At 33.7% G+C, this 20,766-nt stretch overlaps 1 protein-coding gene across 2 annotated transcripts in view; it reads right to left on the bottom strand.

The window, feature by feature from the left end:
- STK39 (serine/threonine kinase 39) overlaps positions 1-20,766 on the bottom strand; it is a 310,860-nt gene that overhangs the window by 156,533 nt on the left and 133,561 nt on the right. For both annotated transcript variants that reach the window (XM_074215784.1, XM_074215785.1), the window contains exons 6-10: positions 9,273-9,382; positions 9,035-9,136; positions 6,332-6,465; positions 243-291; positions 73-138 (exon numbers count right to left, since the gene is read on the bottom strand). In XM_074215784.1, the coding sequence (XP_074071885.1) occupies positions 73-138; positions 243-291; positions 6,332-6,465; positions 9,035-9,136; positions 9,273-9,382 (461 nt within the window). The remainder of the gene's footprint in view (positions 1-72; positions 139-242; positions 292-6,331; positions 6,466-9,034; positions 9,137-9,272; positions 9,383-20,766) is intronic.

Genomic DNA, 20,766 nt, shown 5'->3' with positions numbered 1-20,766 from the left:
AACTTCCCTAGGAAATCCAGTTTTTTCAATGGAACAAACTCGCATAGGAATATGCCATTCGAAGGACCTTACCTTTTTAGCTCTCTGTGCTATATCCGGTGTCCTCGTGAGCAGTTTTTCAATCAGATATTCTCTATTCTGGAAAACAAACATTCCAGCAGTTAAAACCAGCTAAGATGCATAGAAATTTAATATCATCTCAAAAGATCAGGTTGGCTTGTGAGGGGTATGAAGCAGTTTACCTTGGCTTTCTGGAAGAATTTGCATTTTAAAAGTTCTGCTGCTGTGGGCCTGAAAGATCAATAATAAATTAAAGTTCAAACAATGACCACTCAATATATACAGTGCCTGAATGAAATGACTCAAATTCTGAAGTATACTTTAAAAGACTACATTAGGAAGAGCCAAACTAGCTGCTAAAGTATAAAATGGATCTGTATAAAATAGCAGCAAAGGTGAAGTTCTATCCAAATGATATTTTAGATCTTACAAGTTAAATATGTGGGGGGGCAAAAATCAATCAACTATCTTTGATTCTTATTGCTAGTGGTAAACTCCATGTTTAGGAAAGACAGCAGTATTGATAATGCTGCAAGCTAAATCCTTTTCTGTATCAATAATGCAAGAACCCAATCTGTATATGGCATGTCCCTGCTCTCCAGCTTGTGATAAAATCTCATGAGTAGAAGATACATCAGATTAGGAAGCACATGTAAGATGTTCCCAAGGCGCACTGGAAAACATATGAAACAGTCATTCACAATCTGTACAACAGCTAGCTTGTGATTCTGGCTTATCTCCTTGCTGGTCTGTAAGCTCTATGAGAGAAAGGTCTGTGCCTTATTGGAATGGTACGTCTTCTCCAGTGCTTCCCACAACAAATGTTGCATACAAAATGAAATGTTTATTCAACTGGGGATAGGGAGCTGGAGAGTTGAATTAGGGAGTCCAAAAGTATTATCTGCCACAAATACATGGAATAGCTATGAGTTCTGTATTCTCATAATGTTTCATTTAAGAGCATCATTAATATTCCCTAAGGTGATCACTTCTTAATTTTTTGTCTTCCCTCAATGAATTCAGAGAAGAAAGAAACAGCGAGAGGAAACAGAGGATAATATTAAAATCCTTTACTATGTCACTGACAGTTAAGGAGTCAGAGTTGAGAAAATACTTATCCAGACCCCCATTTTATGATTTCAGATAGAGTAGTCATATCTCTTGACAAAATATACCAGATGATGGAACCCATCACCCAAAACTTTCACGAATTGGTCTCCAAAGAGGAAGTATGATATAGGAAATAGAGGGGGTAGAGTCAAGCAGACCTGCCTTCAAGTTGTGCCTCTGCTTCAGTAGCTTGGCCACAAGTAGGTTACTCGGCCTCTCACTACTCCCAGGAGCACCATAAGTTATAGATGAATTGCCTATCTACATCAAAGGTACAAGTTTCCACTTTGGGAATTCCATATGAACTTATAGATCTGAATTGTCATACCCCATGCTCCTCCCAAAAGAAATCTGCTAAAAATATTTAGTTACTAAACTAAGCAGGTGAACAACAAGTAGATCAAAGTTAAAGGGACAAGGCAGGGGGCGTGCAGGGATTGAGTCAAGAACCCAGTATAATCTTCTATATTAAATACATGAATTTATACATGTCTCAACAGAAACAAGTAACTCAAAATTATCATTATTTTTATCACATTGATTTAATTTAGGAAGGTTCTCTTAGAAGTTTTGTTGCTGCTGTTATTTTAATTCACAAAGTCAAAGCATTACGGAAGCAGAAAGATGCTTAAGTGGGGATATATGGTAAATATAAATTTTCGGGTATCTTTATATGGAACAAGGTAAGAAAATATAGGGGGTAAGGGGTAAGCTATCCATAAAATAGGCCACATGAAACCTGACAGCAATGACAATGATAATACTTAACATTCATATAGCACTTTTAGATTTTACAATTATTTCATTCCATGCTCACAACAACCCTGGATTTTTATCCCATTTTACAAAGGAGGAAACAGCCAAGCAAGGGTCTCCTAGCTAGTAAGTTTCTGAGGTAGGGTCTGAACTCAGATCTTCCTGATTCCAAGTCCAGTGCTCTATTCACTGGGTCACCTAGATGCCTTTATTGTCTCACAATTTAAAACAAAATTGAGGAAAATGACCATCCTGTTTTAAAAATCACATAGGATTTTAAATAACATGATGCTAAAATATTTGATAGGTCTCAATCTAGACAAGTTATCAATGCTTCATCCTCAAGGGTACAGTTTCAAGACTGTATTAATGACCTTGTAAAAACTTTAAGGATTCAATAACTACAAGACTAGGAGTAAGGTAAATGGAGTAAGGAAGAGGGACAGTTGAAACACAAATGAGATACTTAAGTGGGAAAATGAAGTTCTACTTGCTCTCCTGGTTACTCCTGGACTGAATGCTTTCTCTTGTTAATACTAGACTAGCAAGGCTTATGTCTCAGGGCATGGGGTTTGGGCAACACTATTATTTTCTATCACTCCATAATTTCTGCAGCAACAAGGAAAGCAGGTTCAAAAGCAAAGAAGGAAAAGAGAGAGAGAAAGAGGAAAAAAGGGCTTCTCAATTCTCTTATATACTATCTTTCCCATAAAAAAAAAAGATTCCCCCCCATCCAATCACTATGACCCAAGAAAAAGGTCAATAGCTTACAGTAATTCATTTTTTCAAATAACAAATTTAAACAATAGGTACTGCATTACTAAATGTGTATAGGGCAATGAAATAGCAAATAACTCAACCTACTACTCTCTCCTTAAACCTAGTCAACGAGATTAAAAGTTAGGAAAAGGAGCCAACAATTTTCTACAACAGCAATAAACCTAATGTGAGGATAAACAGAAAACAGATTCAGAACTAACTGGTAGGCATCAGAGGAATATAGGTTTTTTGAAATAAGGACACTGATGTCTGGAGAGATTAAGTGACCTGTCTAAGCTGGAAGAGAGCAGAGTCCTGGATTTGAACCCAGGTCCTCAGCCTACAAGCCCAGCAACTTTTCTATTGTACCATACTGCCTCGAGGAGAGTAGGTAAGAGAAGAGAGGAAAGAAAAGAAGTGACAGAGAATGCAAGAAAGAATGAGGAGGCTATCTGCATATGACTCTTAGAATAAAGGAAAAAGTCTAGGAAACTGTTCTGTGAAGAATGACAAGACAGTGTGACTCAAACCTTTTGACTGACAAAGAAAAGAGAATACTGCAATTTTCTTCCCTCCCTTCATGGCTACCAGCAATTTTCCACTGCAATGCAACACAATATAAATACAGGAACTCCCTATATCTAAAGGAAAGATCTATGTTCTGAGGGATGATTCATTTTGAAGCTCTTGTAAGTCACACAGCAGTCTACAAGCTTTCAGTTTTTCATTAGAAGATTAACAGCTTCTCTCCTTTAAATATTACGTCAAACAATGGGGGGTGGGGGGGTGGAGAAGAATGTTGCTGATTAAGAGTAATATTGGTAATACTGGGTTTTTTTTTCATTTTTAGATCCAATAAACTTTATTTAAACTGTAAAAAGCTTAGATCTTGGAACATGTAAAAGGAGTAGGCCAGATATTCACCCCCAAAGGGGTCACTGCAGTCCTGTTCATAAATTATCCAGAGATACCTAAACAAGTGGAAAGAAATAAGAGTCTAGACTGCAAGGGTTCTTAATCTGAAGTCAGAAAAACTTGTTTATAAAACATATTTGTATAATTGTAATTCGATATATAAGTGATTTCCTTAGTACTACTATCTACTTTGTTTTATGCATTAAAAAAAAAACAAACATTGTTGTTAGGGGATATTCTTAGACTTCACCAGATCATGACCATAGGGCTTCATGATACAAAGGTTAAGAAACCCTGGTCTAATGCCTGAAAAGTTCTAGTAAAAAAAGGAAGTATATTCTTTTACTTAGTTTAAGCAAAAGTCATTTCTGTTTCTCCCTAAAGAATTATACTTATGTAAATTCCATTCCCCTATTTTTAAAAGAAATTGAGCTCTTTTTCAGTCTTCCCTAAAAGGAATGAAAATCATAAGACTGATACTGATTTTTTTATAAAGGAATGGCTAGATATTTTGGTAACTCTACCATAAATGTCTTGAAAGAGAAATGTGGAACTTCGTTAAGTGCTTAACAAATGTTTATTGATTGACTATTCTATACTATTTTACATGTATCAGGTAGATTTCATAAATAATTCAAAGAGATGCTAAAATTAATGATTCTAATAATAATGTTGATGGAAAGGTTTGAGTTTTAGGAGAGGAGCAATAGAAGTTCCATTTCTGCCTGAAAATCATTTCAACTCAGCATTTTCACTATTAACTGTAATTAATGAAATAACTTTACATACCAGAAAAAATAAAGAGATGACAAAGGGCTCTGTAAGAATTTAAAATCAGTTTCACCATCTATAAGTTTGGTGACAAATAAATGGAATGAAGTAAAGAAAAGAAAATAATATATATAAAATATTAATAAGATAATAAAAAATATGACACAAATACAAGAAAAAATGGTTAACTGCATTATCTGGGAATGACAAAGTAATAATTCCATCATAAAAAATGCTATAAGGGGCTGCTAGGTGGTGCAGTGGATAGAGCACCGGCCTTGGAGTCAGGAGTACCTGGGTTCAAATCCGACCTCAGACACTTAATAACTACCTAGCCATGTGGCCTTGGGCAAAACCCCACTGCCTTGAAAAATCTAAAAAATAATAATAATAATAATGATGGTAAGAATGCTATAATAGGCTTAATAAAATATTGTCTCCAAGGGTGGGCTCCAGGTTTAGAAAGGAGAAATGAAATTCAAAGAGCTAGATAATTGGACCTATGAAGCATGAATAAAGGATCTAGAATTGCTGACTCTAGAAAGGATGACTTAATTAATTAATGGTCAAGAGTATGAAAGTATTTTCCATAGAGGAAAAGGCTTATTAATCTGCTGCACATGGGATTTAGTTAAGAAGGCATGGTTGTAATACACAGAAAAGTGATGGGGAAAACTATGTATTTTTGACCATAGATTTTAAACAACATGTATTAAACTGTCTAGTATGATCTAACTATTCTATAATGGGGGAAAAAAGTGTTGGTCTGACAGTCCAGGGCTCAAATCCCATCTTTATTGCTTACTATGTAGATGACCTTAGGTTGAGTTGTTCAACTTCCTTGAGCTTCACCATCTTTCAGACTTTAAAATGGAGAGCTCTTAACATTTTTTTCTAACTAAATCTTATGGTACATTGCTATCTGAGATAGAGGGATGGACCAGACCAGACAATTTTTCAAGATGCTGTCTATTCCATGAGTTTACTATATAATCTTGAATACTGCACATACACTAATCAAGGTCAGCAATGCATTTATTATTAAGAACCAATAGGTTCCAGTAATTCAAATAACCAATAGTTCTAATGAAATAATAACAATCACTGTTATCATAGCGACCTAGGGTATTTCAAAGTCACAAACAAAAAATCAAGAGAGAAAAAACTGACTGAGAGAACATTACAGCTAATTGAATATCATTTGTTTCTGCTGTTCATATGATTAATCTTTTCAATGTAAAATCTTCTTAATCTTCTTTACTGATAAACTTGTAGGTGGTACAGTTTGTTCTGTATGGAAAACAGCAACTCATGCAAAATTCAACAGCCATGCTTGATTTAGACTAGAGTTGGCAAGATATTCAAATGGCAAGATATTCAAATAATAAGAGGTCAGCTCGACCTATCCTGTTCAAGATCTCAAAAAAAGAGCTTTTAAATACAACACTGAAAATTTCCTTTGATTTCTTTTTTTATTTCATGAAAAGACTCTCCTAACACCTATAATAAATATTGGTAATGAAACAATACCCCATGCTGTAAGATTTGCATTTACCTATTGAATTCATCTGCAAATAACATTATCTAAACCCTTTCTTTTTCCTGTGTGCAATTACCCTTGGCAAGAAGGACATCTGGAACCCAAGGAGTCAGCTTTAATTTCCCTAGGCTCAGGGATTAATTCCAACTTTCACAACTCTTCCTCACAAACAATAATAGTAATAATAATAATAATAATTTAAATCATGTGTACATGTGGGCCAAAGCACACAATAACAACCTTTATGGGAAAGTATGTGAAAGCATATATGCATATCTTTTGCAGGGGGGGGTATATTTCTTTTCTCATCAAAAGAAAGTGAATAGGGTAAATTATCTCTCAAAGCCTATTTCAGTTCTAACATTTTAAATTTTATGGCTTAGGTCAAGTACTTAATCTGTCTTTGTAAATATGACATACCTTTTAGAAGGATCCTTCTGAAGGCATAATGAAAGTAATTTTCTAAAGGACTTGCCATATTTTTTCATCATTTCTTTGTCTTCTACTCCAGTTTCTAAAGTGGGAGGGTCATTTTGCAATGTCAACATTAACACCTGCATAAGAAACAAAAGAAAAGTTTTAGTACTTTCCTAACTTCAACCAAAAAAAGAAGATTCTGATGTGAAAACTTTGTTCAAATTTATATTATTTTCCTACACATATTAATAATTTCTATTTTCTTTTAAACAAATATGCATATAGCCTTTTATAAATTTTTTTAACATTACTAACATATATTATGAAATCATATATGTTGATAATAAGTGCTGAGAAAGGTTTATTTTATTAATAAGCTGGCTAATATTTTTGGAAAATGCAAAATTATGCACCAATTATAAAAAATTAATTTTAGAAGAGAAATAAGCAATAAGCAGCACAAACATATATATACTAGCAGCATAATAAGAGCCATATCTTCTTGTGTCATTCTAGATTGGAACAGCATACAGACAATGAAAGCAGGAAGATTTGGGTAACAACTTTTCACTCACAAATTTCCAATTAGATAAATTTTTTTTAAGAACGTGGTTGAAAGTCATGCCAGTAAAGAATTGTTTATTTTTCATATATTCAAACCTTCAAAAGAATCAAATCACTAAAAACAGAAAGGAGGATACTGTCCTAATAGAACTATAAAAATAATTTCAAAGCAGGGAACCATGACTAGAAATCAAAAGTGAAAAAAAAGGAGTTTTAGGGAATTCACAAGATCCAAATAGTATCAGGGTAAATTCAAGAAACAAGAGATACGAAATACACTAATTACATCAAACTAATAAAATAACCCAGAATTTTATAAAATATTACTAAAATGAAATATCAATGCACCAAATTTTAGAGAGCAGATTTTCCTCTTTTGGAAATGAAAAAATTCTTTTGTCCAGAGGTTAAAAGACAGAAAGAGAAAGAGATCTTAGACAAAGTTAGTTAAAATGAAATACAAATTCAGTTCAAAAGACCCCTCCTACCTCTGTAGAACAATCTCAAACCAAAAAAGGTACAACTCTTTCCTTTTAAGGGTTACTTATGATGGATTTGTCAGTAAATTCAAAGAAGGGTAAAAAATCAGCTTCCTGGAGCTGAAATTCATTTGTTTTTAAAAAGAAGATTTTAGAGGCAGCTAGGTGGCATAATGCTTAGAGCACTGGCCTTGGAATCAGAAGGACCTGAATTCAAATCCTACCTCAGACATTTAATAATTACCTAGTTGTGTGATCTTGGGCAAGTCACTTAACCCCACTGCATTGCAAAGAACAAACAACAAAAAAGTAGATTTTGCAAAAAAAAAATTATTTCAAGCTTATGCCATGATTGCACATGTCGCTATTAGTTTATGCCAATAATGTCATGTGTCCCTAGATTCTTCTCTAATTCCTTCACATCAGTAAATAAATATTTGGTAAAGAATATAAGTGGAGGGGCATCTAGGTGGCGCAGTGGATAGAGCACTGGCCCTGGAGTCAGGAGTACCTGAGTTCAAATCTGGCTTCAGATACTTGATAATTACCTAGCATTGTGGCCTTGGGCAAGCCACTTAACCCCACTGCCTTGCAAAAACTTTAAAAAAAAAAAAAAGAAAAAAGAATATATGTGGACAATTTAAAATTCACTGGGTATAAAAAATATGGAAAAAAAATCAGGAGAATTGTAAAACACGGAGAAGGTTCCTAGGGTTTCAGGCTGGGTATGAGATAAAAGCATGGGGGGGGGAAGAAAGCAAAGAACAAAAAGAAATGGGGTGGGATATTCAAAGTTATATAAGAGCTCTAGGGGGAAGGGGAAGAGTACTCCTTCATTTTATCTTAAATTTACAATATCTGCTCTAGGGAAGATTAAACAACTTTGGGCCTTCTTTCAAAAAAGTCTCATTTTTCACATTTTTTTCCAGGTGTATGAACATTTGTTTCATAGGTTCATAGATGGAAGAAATAGGGTTTGAGGGCTAGATAATATTTAACAAAAACTGTAAATATATCATTCAAAACACACTTCTTACTACTTAAAGAAGTTCAACTACCCAGACAAATCACCTATACAGCCTAAACCAGGGTGTGAGAAATTTACAGGGTAGTAACACATTTTAAGAAGATGGGACAGGTCAGGGAACTCAGCCACAAAGCTGATTTAATAAAAGCAAATATTTAAAGATTCCTTACTGTGAACCAAGCACTGTGTAAGTAAGCACTTGACAAATATTCCATTGGATCCTGATCATCATCATGGGAAGTATGTATTATTGTTATCCCCTTTTACAGATGAGGAAATGGAGGCAGAGGCAAAAGTGAGCTGCCAGGGATCAATCACACAAAGTTATAAGTGTCAGAGGCTGCATTTGAACTCAGGTATTCCTGCCTCCAGGCTTTGTTTCTATCCACACTTTATCTACACTTAGCTTTCAAAAGGAATAGTGTCAGTATTTGTTACTTATCAACCACAATGAACCACCCTAGCATACACAATCAATTTTGTCACTCACAGTAACTGTTCAGAGAGAATGTCAACCATAAAACACAAGTTGGTTGGACAGGTTTTGTTCATTTTCATGAAGACAAAATAAAAACAGCCAAACAATCCTTGGAATCAAATTTAAGATCAGATATATAATTTTCCAATAGTAATTACTTTCATAGGAGGGTACTTGTGATAAGGTGCAGCTCCTGTCGCCAATTCAATGGCCGTGATTCCAAAACTCCACATATCAGCCTTGAAGTCATAACCTCTCACCTATTGTTGCAAGAAGAAAAATATACTTTAACATCACATACTGTAATCATGTTCCAGTCTATATTCACTGTTATATATTCATGACTTGTGTCTCTATAATATAAATTCATTATATTCAATTACATCAACTTTTTACCTGTTCCATGACTTCAGGTGCCATCCAACAAGGAGTGCCAACAAATGTTTTCCTTACTTTATTGCGTGTAACATCACCTCCCGTTGCCAAGAAAGCGCTAACACCAAAATCTGAAAGAAAAAAGAAAAAATGACACCCATTAATTTGTGTAAAGTTTTCTAATTTTGAAATTTGAAAAGGAACCTACAATACATATCATTAATTATGATATATATGTATGTATGTATGTATGTATGTCAGATAGTTTCACTACCAATGCATTCCCATAAGCCTAAATGCACTGCATAGATTCTCAGAAGATAGCTTTTTGTGTAGAAAAACATTGACTTTAGACAACTGCTTATAAGATTGCCTACAAAGACATCTAAAGAGCCATCCTCTTGCTGATTTGCATGTAGTATTTTCTTGCCTTCCACCTAACTTAGTGGTTTGTTTGTTTAAAATTTGGTTTTTAATCCAGCAGTGAATAACTTCTATTGTCCACATGTTCCCTCTCTAAACTCAGATTTATTTCTCTAGGCACCTTAACTAAAACTGTAACAACAAATCTATAAACACAATTAGGTTTAAAGCAAACAACATGCCCAGATATGTCTCAATGTGAGAAGGAACCAAGAGGAAAAAACTCATGGTGTATGTACTATGACTTTTTTCAAAGTTTGCTTTTGGATTATTCTTTTTGAATATAAACGGTTTTGCCTGTGAGTGCAAATAAAAATACTCTTTATGACATCTGTAATCCATTTAAAATTCTTTCACAGGGAAATAAATTAAATATAGGTGGAACAGATTTGTGAGTATAAATGCGTATGTCTATATGTGTGCCTTATGAAATACAAAGGGGCCATTTAACATAAATGGTGGGGGTAGGGAGAAGAGATTAACCAAAACAAATATTGGTTCAGGCCTATAAAAGGACCATATGAAGGTAAGCTAAATGTAAATGATTTTCAAAAAAAAAATGACAAAATTTTATAAGTATCTTAAGTATTCAAAACTGCTCCGATACAAATTCTTTGGTCATACATTCTCTAGCGGTCAGAGTGACAATTGCCACAATTTAACTTGAAACAAACCAAAGTCAAAATTTATTAAAACTTTACTGTGGCAGTCCTATAATTGAGATAATAAATCATCAGATAATAATGCTATTTAACATTGCTTTAAAAAAAGTTTCCCAATTGTTATAGTAATTTTAGATTTTCATTATTTTAAATTTACAAACTCTCCAGACTACAAATATAAGAAAAAGGAATAAAACTGACAAATGAAATCTTTGTTCTTCATCCCCTCATGTTAATTGTTCAAAAGTAATTTGATTTTAAAAAATATTTGGACTCATTTGTATCTGTCAAGTCAAAACATTTCCCAATTATAAACATTTTAAGAAACTGTACTTTATTAAGAAGTTTGAAATAAAACTGTTAAAAAACAAATGGCCATGTTATGGAAAATGCCATTCATATTCAGAGAATAAACTATAGTCTTTTATGCAGAGAAGAGTATATTATGTTCACTTTTTAAAACTTCTTTTATGTTTTTTCTTTCTTACTCATGTTTTTTTTCCCCTTAGTTTAAATTCCTCTTTGATAACAGGACCAATACAGAAATACTTTAAACATGACTGTTCATGTACAAGTTTTTTACCAGATTATCTGCCACCATAGGGAAGGTGGTAAAAAAAAATGTGGAACTCATAAATTTACAAATGCATGAATGTTGGAAAATTACCTTTTGCATATAATTGGAAAAATAAAATAAAACTTAAATATAAAAACAAAAACAAACGGTCAGGTTCTTGAGGGAAGATGAAGATTAATTCTCAAGGAGCAAAGTTAAGTGGATTTAACATTTACTGTATTAGGACAGGGGAAAATATAGTGTATGAAAATTTGAATGGAAGTTTTAATTCTGAAATAGGTTTGAATTATGTATTTTATCTTATTTTTTAAAAAAATAATTATTTAAAGATACGTATAAAAGTATGTATAATCTGCAAATGTATTTTATTGAAGTTCTAAGTAGAGGGTGTTTTAGGAGACTTTTGTCATCCTAAAATAATAATTAATCAAGAAACCTTCCTTAGTGTCTTCCAAACATAAGCTATGTAAGATAAAAATATACACTTGGCCACTTGTATAGTTTTAAGGTTATGGTTTTTTAAAATTTATTATCTCATCTATTATACAAGTTGTCAACTTGTACTGGAATCTTGCAAAACCATGGAAAAGGACTTAAGGTTAGAATACATGATTTTTTGAATTCTATCATTTTATGGTGGACTGATAATATCATCTAGGAAAATTCACATTCAAATCATTAAAATGTTAGAAATGTTTAAAGCCTCAAAGAAAGAGAAGCATTATGAGCCTATGTCAGAAGTAGAAAATATGTAATGTAACATCTGCAAAAGCACTCAACTTTAAATTTGTAATATTATACATACATACAGACAGACATATATATGTGGGGAGAGAGAGAAAAAGAGATAATGAATATAGCTCCCAAAGTTCATAGTGAACCTATATAAACAGAAATCCTAGGACATTATGTTGTCACAACTAGACTAACATGCCCTTGTATTTACTACTTTGATTGCATTTATATATGTACATGTTGTTATCCATAATAAAATATATCCTCCTTGAATGCTGGAGTTATGATTTTTGTCTTTTTTTATCTACACAGTATAGCAAAGAGCAAATACTCGATATTTATTGACCATTTCTCCAAGCAGTTTTCAGATACAGGTACAACACAAGAGAATCCAAGAGAAGCAAATCAAAGGGCTAGAAAATCCTGATGTCATTTAGTTCACCTCACTTCTCCCTACAATACCCCACAGATATGAGTACTACCATCATCCTATTAAAAATTTACACTATGTCTACCCTTATGATAAGGAACACTACTATCTATTCCAAAGACGGAGCTGATGGTAATCTAAATACAAATTGGAGCACACTTTTTTTTACTTCATTTTTTTAGGTTTCTTTTTTTGGGGGGGAGGGGGGATATGTTTACTTTTACAATGTGGCTATTTGTGGTCATGTTTTTAATGACTACACACACATTTTTAACCTGTATCAAGTAAATTACTTTCTCAATGAGGGGGAGTGGGTGAGAGGAAGGAGAGAATTCAGAACTCAAGATTTTTGGAAGTGAATGTTGAAATTTATTTTTGCATGTAACTGGAGGGGGATAAAAGTAAATTAAAATTAAAAAAATTGTATCTACCTTGATAGGGACTGTTGTGTGTGGGAGTACTGTAAATTTTCATCACCTGGTGTCATCCAGCACAGAGCATTATTTATTGGATTACTGAAGAGTGCACAGGAGTGGAAGTGAACCAGGGACTGGGGAGGATATTTAAGCACTTGTATTTTGGTACATAAAGGATATCTTGGAGATCATGGTGTACAGGGAGAACTTACTCTGTTGTCTCCCACCCCTTCAACATTTGCCTAGGGAAAGGATAAGCAAGTCCAAAAAGGGACTCAATACTACCTTATTTTCTAAATCAGAAGTTTACAACAATCTGTTTAGTTATCAGTTCCACTTTTCCCCAATTAACATCACTATATTACTAATATCCACATGTTTCAAATACATGTCCTGCTCTTATTTCCAGCAATTTGTTCACTTAGCACATAAACAAAAGTAACAATTCCTCAGAAATAGCCTTTTGAATCCCAAGGTCAGGATAGATAAAGCACAGAAAGAATCTTGGTCGGACGCAAGAGGAGATTCATGACTTGAGAATGAGTAACTGGGCAAAGGATTGGTTAAGGATTGTTCCCAGACTTTATTCTCTTCCATTTCTCCTGGATTAAGATTTCAAATCAATAATCAATAGCATCAGTGATACAGAAACTTTCAGCACCCCTAGGAAGGAATTCATTTGGCTGCTGACAAAAATTTATTATGTGCAGTTAACGGTTTTAAGCATTAACCATTCATTAAGTGTTCACTAGGCACCAGATACTGGGGCTAAAAATGCAAATAAAAAGTCAGTAGCCCCCTACCTTCAAAGGGCTTATAATCTAATGAAAAAGAAATGGGGAGAAGGGAGGAAGAGGAGAAGGAATTAAAGAGAGTTTAAAGAAGTAACAAACAATGGTACTGGTGGGAAATGGAGAGAAGACTATGCTGAGTCCCCTCCTTTAATGGGAGGCCAAAGAAATTAATGAAGAGGCAGAAAAATTGATGAGATGTGATTATCAAGGCAAAAATTACTTTTTGTCTTGGCCATATATAGAAAGAAAAACAAGAAACAATGGAAAAACTTCCTATCAATCAGAGGTATTCAAGAGTGGAATGAGGGACCTCATGAGGGAGTGTGTTCTACTTGATGCAAGGCTCCAAGGAAAGGCTGGATGAAAGCCTTGTGAAAGAGATGATAGAGAGGACTCAATTGTCTCTAAGGTCTCTTGTAGCTCTGAGATTTTATGACTCAAAAGAGAAGGGACTGGAAGACCCTGAATGCCAGGCTAAGACATCTGATTTGTTCCAGTAATCAATACAGAATGTCATTGTTTAGGAATATCAATGTAGTAGAGATGCTCAAAAGATGGATTTGGAGAGAGGGTAAAATGTAAGGCAATAAAACTATACAAGAAGCCAGAATCCAGATGTACAGCAAAGAGGTCCTGGCCTAATGTGATGCTTATGAAAATACAGAGAAAAGGACAAACTGAAGATACATTACAAAGGTATTATTCACAGAACTTAGCACTGATTAGATATGGCAATAAAAGGTATATCCCTAGAACTTGGTATTGATTGGATGGGTGATAAAGGAAAAGTAGGCATCAAAGGGCTTAAATAATTTGCCAAACTCCCTCATCAAGTTAAGGCAACAATAAAAAGGTCATGATCCCAGAAATTTCTAGTTTTAGTTGCTTCGCCTCATGAGTTTCACTGCTCATCAGTGAGAATCAAAGAACTTTCCTTTTTGGAAAAGGAAATGAGTGAAGAGCAAATCAGGGCAGTAGGGTTAACAGTCCAAAGCTGCCAAATGTTCTGCTGAGTAAAGATCAAATAGTGATTACTCAACACAGAAAAACTAGTTTGATGTTCACTGTTTAATCCTAAATGACATGTGCATATCCCCCCAAACAATGCCTGAGCAGTCTGATGGGATTCCAAGTCTTAGATTTGTTACAGGTCAAAACAAAAATGTCCTGCCAAAAAACACAAACATTTTCAGATGCCTGCATTGGCTCCTCCAGGATCTCATGTACTCCTCTAAAGTATGTACCATCTCCTAGAACCAGTTGGCCATCATCAACAAACATTAAGTACATTCTCACAGAAAGCAGAATTGTGGAGAATACCTTGCTTTGTTCTTGTCTTTCAAAGAAAGCTAATAAAGAAAAAAAAGAATTTCAGAGGAGAATATAAAAAAAAGATAAATGGCAAACACATACTAACATAACATGAATCTCTGGGTGCTATGTGTGCATGGGTGTAGGTGTTTGTGACACCTGACCATCTCACAAAAAGTTCAAAAACAGCAAAACACCATTTTCATTTTTAATAATGCTTTTAAAGGAGAAAGGAGATTTAGTGTTTACTACATAGCTCTGCTCTGGCTGTTACTTTCCCATTATTCCTTTTCTTCTTGAGATTATCAGTCTCCATTATCAATAAATTTCTTTATTACTTCCATTCCAATCCTTATTACTTCATTGGAGACAGTGTCCCAAAGTTCATTAAATATGTTCATGCCTCACCTATTTCAACTAACATTTGCATTCAGAATTTTACCTAAATAAGTAGCAAAGACCTTTTTCTTCATCATTTAACATTTCTTCAGAGAAATTCCCAGTCAGTGGGTAAGACTGGCTTCCATACAGTCTCTAATCAAATTCCTATATCATCCCATTATACCTCCTTGCAGCTAATATTTTATCATTCATCATTCTAAGCTCCACTTCATCCAGCCTTCTACCTTTGGGTTATATTCAATGTTATCATGTCTTTCCAAGTCCTGTAATTCTTTATCTCTATGTAAGTCATAATTTTTAACTTTTATCACAAACTTGAATATTTTCAACTCCTATAACAACTTTCTTAATTCTACTTCTCTACTCATAAAAATACTATCTAAAATCACATTCATACCTGTGCATTTACATGAATTTATGATAGTATATTTAATATTATTATTATTACTACAACACCACATTTTATCTACTGGAAAAACAGAGATAGACTGAGTGGGATATTATCACTATAATGAACTGTTTGGATTTTATTAAAATTTTTGCTTGATTGAAGGGTGGTTTCTGATCATCCTTATTTATTTTTTATAAAGTATATCTAACTAAATTTACCCTCACTCATGGTTCTTAGATAAATCTATACCATTAAATGAAATGTTCCCTTATTCTACCTTTCACCTAAATTAAGGTGTTGGTTTTTTTGTTCTAAATTTTGTGTGCTGTTATGATTTGTTTGTTTTGTTATCCTGGTTTATAATTCAGATCCAGAAAACAAATAATTAACTACATCATCTATCTATCTAAAAACTTTCTCCTTGAGGTTTTAACCTTATGAAATTACAAACTAGAAATTAGTAAGACTCCATGTAACCTCAAACATCAATTCCTTTCATTTTTATTTCCTTTTTTCCTCTCTTCTAAATTACCACAAAACTCTGCACACTATTTCTACACTATTTGTGCCCTCACCTACTATAATTACATTGTATTTATCTTGCATAAATTTATAAATATATATATTGGCTCCCCATTTGACTATAAGACACTTGAGGGAAGGTAATGTTTAATATTTTGTCTTTATGTCCCCAGGGTCTGATACAGGTTTTGGAACACAGCATTAGGTAATTAACTGATGTTCTGTATCTTTATGGTCTCTATACAAAGGTCAGTTTTTTAAATCCCCATCTTCCAAATTTTCTAACATTTTATGAAGCTTTCCTTCTCTACTCTGTGAACCATGAAAGGTTAATGAGGAATGATCAATGCTGTGGTTATATTAGGGTTCCCCTACTATATACTATCTGCCTAGATATGTCTAACTTTATATTTATTTTATATATAAAATGTCTATCCATAGGTTTTATATAGAAAATACATAAACATATTCACAGAAATGAATGCATACATGTATAATTGTGTATATCATAGAAATCTAACACACACACACACACACACAATATGTCCTATTTTTAAATACTTCAAAATCTTACCCATGACCCCATCTACCAACAATGCTAGAGTGACTAGAGTGCAGAAGAAGACTTAGTTTCAAATTTTGTTTGTTATTTATCAATATCTACATGATCATAAGAAAGGCACAATCTCTCTTGACCTCTAAGACTACACATTACAGATGAGTTGCCATCTAGATAAGTTTCCATACTAACAAAATCACAGGGTCCTTGACAAACTGACCAAGCTTAATGTTTAACCCCCACAAGACTTGGGGGCTGTTCCTGCCCTAGGTTGATTAAAGAACTATTTTTAAATAACCACCTTTTTTTATTTTTGGCAAGGCAATGGGTTTAAGTGGCTTGCCCAAGGCCACACAGCTAGGAAATTATTAAGTGTCTGAGTCCAAATTTGAACTCAGGTACTCCTGACTCCAGGGCCAGCGTTCTATCCACTGCACCACCTAGCCGCCCTAAATAGCCACTTTCAAAGAAAGTCATCTCATTAATTCTGATATTGTCCTTGTTTGCTAGGCAGCTTACAGATATAAGATTTATTAGTAGGCAACTCTGCAAACCTTCAAGGAATACCTTTAACATCCCTTCCACATGGCCACTTTCCCTATCATGATTTCAATATATCATGGGTCACAAAGATTCCAGGTTTTGGGATAAAAACTCAAGTCTGATAAAAACTGCTGGAAAAATTGGAAAATAATATGACAAAAACTAGGCATAGACCAACATCTTACATCTTATATCAAGATAAGGTCAAAATGGGTAGAGGATTAAGACAGAGAAGATAACATTAAAAGACAATTAGGAGAACAACGAATAGTTTACCCATCAGATCTATGGAAAGGAGAGCAGTTTATGACCAAAGAAGAACTAGAAAACATTACAAAAATACAAACTGGATAATTTTGATTACATTAAATTAAAAAGTTATCATAAACAAAATCATTTCAACCAAGATTGAAAGGAATGAAGCTGGGAAACAATTTTTACAATTAGTGTTTCTGTCAGGACTCATTTCTAAACTATATAAAGAACTGAGTTAAATTAATAAAAAAAAATACCCCAACTGATAAATGATTAAATTATATAGAAATGCAATTCTCATGGAAAAAATCAAATGCTATCTATAGTTATATGAAAAATTGTTCTAAATCATTATTGATCAGAGAAATGCAAATTGAAAATCTCTGAGGTACCATATCACACCTCTCAGTTTGGTAAGTATGGACTAAAAAGGAATGTTGTAGGGAATGTGGGGAAAGTGGGACACTAATGCATTGTTGGTGGAATCATGAACTGATTCAACTTTTCTGGAAATCAATTTTGAATTATATTCAAAGGACATATTCTTTGATCCAGCTACTACTGGATCTCCTGAAGAGATCATGAAAAAGGATAAAAATTCCAGAAATACAAAAATATCCATAGCATCTTTTTTGTAGGGAAAGAATTGAAAATTGAGGGGATGCTCATTATTTGAGATATGGTTGAACAAATCGTGGTATATGTATCTGATGGAACATTATGCTATAAGAAATCATGAGGGACAGGATTTCAAAAAAGCCTGGAAAGACTTGCTTAAATTGATGCTGAATGAAATGAGCAGGACCAGAAGAATATTATATACACTAATAGCAATAAGGAGTGATGATCAACCATGATGGGTTTGTTCATTTCAGCTGTAGAATAATCAAAGACAATTTTCAGGGACCTATGATGGAAAATATCATCCATGTCCAGAGAAGGAACTGTGGGGTTTAAATGAAGATCAAAGCTAAATATCTTCAATTTTTAAAAATTGTCTAAAGTATTATGTCTTTCCCCTCATCTAATGTTTTCTTCCTTTTGGATTCAATTTTCTCACAATATGTTCAATATCTAGCTATGTTTAGCATAGTTATAAATGTAGAGCCTATATTGGATTGCTTTCTTTTGGGGGAGGGGAGAGAGAAGGGAGAAAAGGAGAAAAATGTAAAACTCAAAACCTTAGAAAGAAGAATGATTGGTAAAAATTACCATTGTATGTAGTTCATAAACACACACACATTCTTACATACATACATACACACACACACATCATAGATCAGCTTAAGAAATACAGGAATTTTGGTAAGTTTTGTGTAAGTTTTAGATGCGGAAAAAGATAAGAAAAGCAGGTTAGTAGTATTGTATAACATTAACCTCAATTTTACAATAAGGTATCATAAACACCACATAAAAGAAAAAAAAATTCAGACCTCCAAGGATCAAAAAATTTTACATGATTTTTCCAGATCATGGTACACCAAGGCCCTAAGTCCTGTAAATGTGGAAGAAAACAAGTAACTTCTAAAAGAGCATCATTCCAAATCACTGACCAAAAAAATGAAAGGAAAGTCATCAGCCTGACCATGTAAAACTGATTCATTTTTGAAGAGGACCCAACCTATATAAACCTTCAGCTAGGTAAAAAGAATTACTTAAAACACAAATCAAATTTGTCAGCTAGCTTGCATTTCTGTAGCCTTCACTATATGTGAGGCACTGTGTGAAAAGTACTTTATAATTATCATCTCATTAAATCCTCCCAACAAGCCTGGGAGGTAGGTGCTATTATTATTCCCATTTTAAAGAGGATAAAACAGAAAGAAACAGAAGTTAAGTGACTTGAGCTGGTGCTCTATGTCCTGGTTTACCCAGCTGTTGCTAGATTATTTAGGATCATAGTATTTAAACAGAATTTTCAAATGCTTTACAAATGTCAGTTCATTTCATCTTCCAACAACCCTGGAAGGGTGTTATTACTGTCACTGTTTTTCAAAGGAGGAAACTGAGGCTGAGAAATAAATACTTCCATCAAGCATGCCTAGCCCCATACTGGCACTTCCCCCAATCAGACACTTGCTGTGAGGTGATCAGAAACATCATCCTGAACATTTACAGAAAACACAAAGTCTTCCCAATTAAGGAATTTTATTTTGAGTTCTCTTTCACTGCACTTAGAAATCCCAAGAGGGGATTCATGAGTAGGACACACAGGTTTGGCTTTTTTTTGGTTTTGTTTTGTTTTACTCCTCCTAGGAATCTATTGGATCAAATATACTTAAATTTTTAAGTCTCAACAATTTCCTTTATCTGTATAGTAGCAGCATCCCATGTGTCAAATACTAATTAATGTCATTATTTATTAACCTCATCCCCAAATCCATAAATTTTAAAAGGCATTTCCATTCAGAAAGGTTCCCCATCCTACAGAGATAGACAACTCCATTTTTCTGTTGCTTTTCTCATCTAAAACACAATATTAGAATGACAATGAAGTTTATTTCAGCAAATAGATAAAAGTCAATTAAGCTTTTCTCCCTACAGAAATACAAGAGGTATCTAATCATTATATGCTTTAATTCCTTGTTATTGGTTATCAAACATGACAGAATTTAATCTCACAATTAAATTCTTTATAAACCTATTATTAGCAACAAATTGCCTTCAATATGTCTTGTCTTGAATATTCTGACATAATGAATTTTCCATCTTTCCTCTTCTAGATAAACTCTAAATGGCTAGACAACATAATTTTTGAGAACAGGGATCCCCAATTTTTCTGTGATTAACTTCCCAACAAAATCATCAGTAAACATCATTCACTCAAATAACAATCAAATTTATTTTTCACATGCCTAATGGATGCAAAGCCCTTTTCTATATTTAGATGGACGTTAAAAAAGTCTGAGACATCCTGATAGAGCATAAGGAGATAAGATTTAAGTTATAATATTTAAGATATGATAGCTTAGACAGTTACAGTTGTAAAACCAAATGCTACATGACATCAATATACACAATGATTAGAATTAACATCATATGAAGACAGCATTAAAAGAGAGCAGAATACTGGTCAATGATTGATTTTGGTATTAGTCTCAGGAAACTGACCCTAGAACGCACTCCCTTTTGGTAAAGAGGTGAGATTACGGGCACAGAATGCTATATATTCTGACAAATTCAAAAGCTGTATGGGGTGGCTTTACTTAACTTCTCATTGTTATGAGGTGGGGTATACTTTTGTAGAGGATTATTACAACATGGCAGTGATATAAGAGGTTAAATGAAGTTTGCTGGTTTGTCAAATCATACAGCAAATGGCATAAGGATTAAATCAGAGTGAGCAGATTCTGGAAACCAAACACTTTTTTGGAGGCTATTGCAACAGTTTCTATTTCCTGTTATGTTTGCTAAAAATAGAAGTATCACTATACATTATGCAGCGTATTTCTTACTATCAAGTTTGAACACTGTCTTTAGTATGACCAGATGCAA

This window comes from Macrotis lagotis, chromosome 1 (assembly GCF_037893015.1).
Source record: "Macrotis lagotis isolate mMagLag1 chromosome 1, bilby.v1.9.chrom.fasta, whole genome shotgun sequence".
NCBI classification, from domain to species: domain Eukaryota; kingdom Metazoa; phylum Chordata; class Mammalia; order Peramelemorphia; family Peramelidae; genus Macrotis; species Macrotis lagotis.
Note: the sequence above shows the minus strand (reverse complement) of the source record. Positions and strands in the feature narration are given on the sequence as shown.